We start from the raw sequence: 3,049 nt of genomic DNA on the forward strand, positions 1-3,049 counted from the left end.
TATGTGAATAATATTTTGAAAAATCATTTAAAACATCACTGACATTTCGTCAAATGAATTTTTTTGCTCTTCATTTTTTAAATAATAACTTTACGTCCTTGACAAATTTAATTGAGCAAAATTGAGTCTTAATCTAAGTTTTTAATCAATTTTTAGTTTGAAATCATAGTGTGACCCACATACAACCATTTTTTATATACACAAAGGTCATATTTCACTTTTATAACGGCAAAAATGAATATAGTTCGGATCAGTTCTTACTTTTTTTAGGAGTAAAAACTAATATGGATCTAATCACCTGTATAATTACAAATAAAATCTAACTTTTTTTTCCCTAAAACAATAACCATGCATAAGTCCCGATTTTGTAAGAAACTTAAAATTACTATTTTAAAAGTCGGGTATGAAAAAAGTCATTTAAAGAAATATAATGGACGTTTTCACCAATTTTTTCCTGATATTTTCTTTTACTACGAAAAGGAACACTTATACTATACTACTGCAATAAGGGAGGAAGAATCATCCAATTGGGTTATAAACAAAGAAGATTAGATGGAAAGGCTTATCTAGACCACAGAATTGTACTCACACCCTCTAAATCTTTTTTTGCTTTTGACCGAAGGGCGTCGCAGAAATTCTTGTGGCCGACTACGTTGAGGGTGGTTACTGGTTAAAGAGTGTGGATATCGGTTCTTATACCTTTCAAAATTCAAGGATTGACGTAAATGCTTCCGGACAAAGAATGATGAACTTCCTCCCTCTCATGATCTCCTGCCTAATTCAAAGCATGTGCTAATTAATACTACTATCTTGAACTAACTCTTGCAAATGTGAATCACGGATCAGAGACAGCCATCAGGTTCGTTGTGTGTGTAAATCAAAAGCCGATATCCAAACAGGTTTTGCTTTCCAAAATTCTACCAAACACAGATGGTCAAAAATTGTACATGTGGGGCACCACAATACTCATCCAGACCCCACCAATTTCCCTTATCTGGACCTTTCTTTGCTCCGACTAATGATAACCTTGTGCACTGTACAGTTCAGCATTCGGCCCTTTCTCTTTTCAGGTATCCTTTCGCTGCATAGTTCAAACCATATGTGTTAGGCATACTTACCAAGAAGCAAAACTTTATCCCCAGCATGGCCATTTTTTCTTAGGTGAAATCTTCTTTGCTCAAGTTCCTAGTTCCCACTGCAGGAGTAGAATAAAATAACATATCCACATGGAGCCAAACCCTAGTTCATCTAAAGCTGACAGAAAAACCATTGAGAGAAACAGAAGAAATCGGATGAAGACCCTTTATTCCAAGCTCACCTCTCTTATTCCTCCTCAATCCAGGGTTCCTTCCTAGCCCAGAACACGTCTTCATATATAACATGCATACACCTCACTTCTTCTTCTTTGCCTTTTTTCTATGTTTTTATAAGGGAAGTGTGGCAAAGAAGTAAAAAATTTGGGAGCAAATGTTTTGGTGTATGTTCATATATCTCGAAATTATGGTAAGTTTTTTTTTTTCCTTCTTTTCATGTTTCCAGGAAGCATCATCTCTGCCAGATCAACTTGAGGAAGCCACAAATTACATAAAGAAGATGCAGATCAAGTTGGAGAAGTTGAAGGAGAGAAGAGATTTTACTAATGGAACAAGATTAAGCAGTGATACAGATACAGCGTCTGCAGGTTTGAGACTGCCCCATATTGACATTCAAGAAAGGGGTTCGGCTCTGGAAGTGGTTCTGATAACTAAGTCGGATTGCCAATTCATGTTCACTGAGACCATCCGTTTGCTCCACGAAGAAGGAGCTGAGGTTGTCAATGCCAGTTTTTCTGTGCTGGATGAAACCATTTTCCACACTGTACATTCCAAGGTAACCACTAGCCTGCTGTCTTTTCATGCTTTTTTCTGCCATATCTAAGAGAAATCTGAACTTTTCTTCTCTTTTGTGTCTTTAGATAGGAGAATCAGCACCTTGTTCTGCAGCAGCAAGGATATCCGAGAAGCTAAAGAAGTATGTTTATGGTGACAATTAGTTAACTGATCTGACATGTTTTTTCTTGTTTTTCATTAGTTTGAGTCTTGACTTGTTATCATTCCAAATGGAGATCAATTCATTTTCCCTACCGTTTTTGTGTCACGTCTGAGGTGTAAGATGTGAATCTCTTGAATCCGCTTCAATTTATTGACTGATTATATGCTTCTTGTAGTCTTGAACTTTTTTCTCTTCTTCCACACTAGGATTTGGCCCTCCGTATACCATTTAGATATAATCGTGCATCATTAAGATTGAAAATGAAAGTTAGGTACTTACATTATCACCCACATTTTATTGTCGCCCACATTTTCCTAGCAAACACGGGTTGTTTTGCAAGTGAGATACCAGCGTTGCTACTTAGTTGTTGGTATTCTCCAACACAGGCTTAGGTTAGTTGCATATGCAAGATTTAGATCATATTTGGTCAATAACCAACCACCAAGGTGTAAGTATGTATTTCTAGTGCTTCAAAACATGGACATGCCATTTGATACTTTGATTAAGGTTCACAGGTTCAGCGTCTGCATCTTAATTCCACGAGGTCTGGCCACAATGCAAAGAAAACCAGTACTTTATTTTCTGAAGTTGTTGTTGTTAACTAGATGCAAATAACTATAATTACTAGTACCAGTAGTGTTTATCAGCCATGAGATGATTCCGTTCAAGATGTTTGATCCTATTCCTAAGAATCACCAAGTCATATGCCATTTGTTCAAGATTTGTTAAGAACGATGTTTTATGTTCTAGATGGATGGGTGATAGCTCTATGTACGTACAAAGATTCCCTAGGATATTATTTGTAACTGGTCAACGTCAACTTCTCAGGAAATAAGGGATCGTGTTGAAATCTAGAAACGTGAAAAAATGAAATATAAAAACAGCCTTCGGGGTAGTTGCAGGCTTTTTCCCTCTCACAAGTTAAACTAGAGAATGGCATTGGATCACAAGAGCTCTTTTTGATCCTCTCATTGAGCACAAAGATTCTGCAACTTGTGACATGGACTAAATGATTAGA

At 36.7% G+C, this 3,049-nt stretch overlaps 1 protein-coding gene across 1 annotated transcript; it reads left to right on the forward strand.

The window, feature by feature from the left end:
* Positions 1-1,076: 1,076 nt before the first annotated feature.
* On the forward strand, positions 1,077-2,198 carry LOC113763267 (transcription factor bHLH162). Its single transcript, XM_027307026.1, has 3 exons — positions 1,077-1,343; positions 1,540-1,869; positions 1,955-2,198. The coding sequence occupies exons 1-3, from the start codon at positions 1,227-1,229 to the stop codon at positions 2,030-2,032; spliced, it is 525 nt and encodes a 174-aa protein (XP_027162827.1). The 5' UTR covers positions 1,077-1,226; the 3' UTR covers positions 2,033-2,198.
* The last annotated feature ends 851 nt before the right edge of the window (positions 2,199-3,049 follow it).

This window comes from Coffea eugenioides, chromosome 2 (genome assembly GCF_003713205.1).
Source record: "Coffea eugenioides isolate CCC68of chromosome 2, Ceug_1.0, whole genome shotgun sequence".
NCBI lineage: Eukaryota > Viridiplantae > Streptophyta > Magnoliopsida > Gentianales > Rubiaceae > Coffea > Coffea eugenioides.

Excerpts from the sequence above, each read along its gene's own strand:
- LOC113763267 (XM_027307026.1), top strand. The coding sequence starts at position 1,227 with ATGGAGCCAAACCCTAGTTCATCTAAAGCTGACAGAAAAACCATTGAG. Across the intron at positions 1,344-1,539 it reads TTATTCCTCCTCAATCCAGG|GAAGCATCATCTCTGCCAGA; the intron begins GTTCCTTCCTAG and ends TCATGTTTCCAG. Across the intron at positions 1,870-1,954 it reads TCCACACTGTACATTCCAAG|ATAGGAGAATCAGCACCTTG; the intron begins GTAACCACTAGC and ends TTGTGTCTTTAG.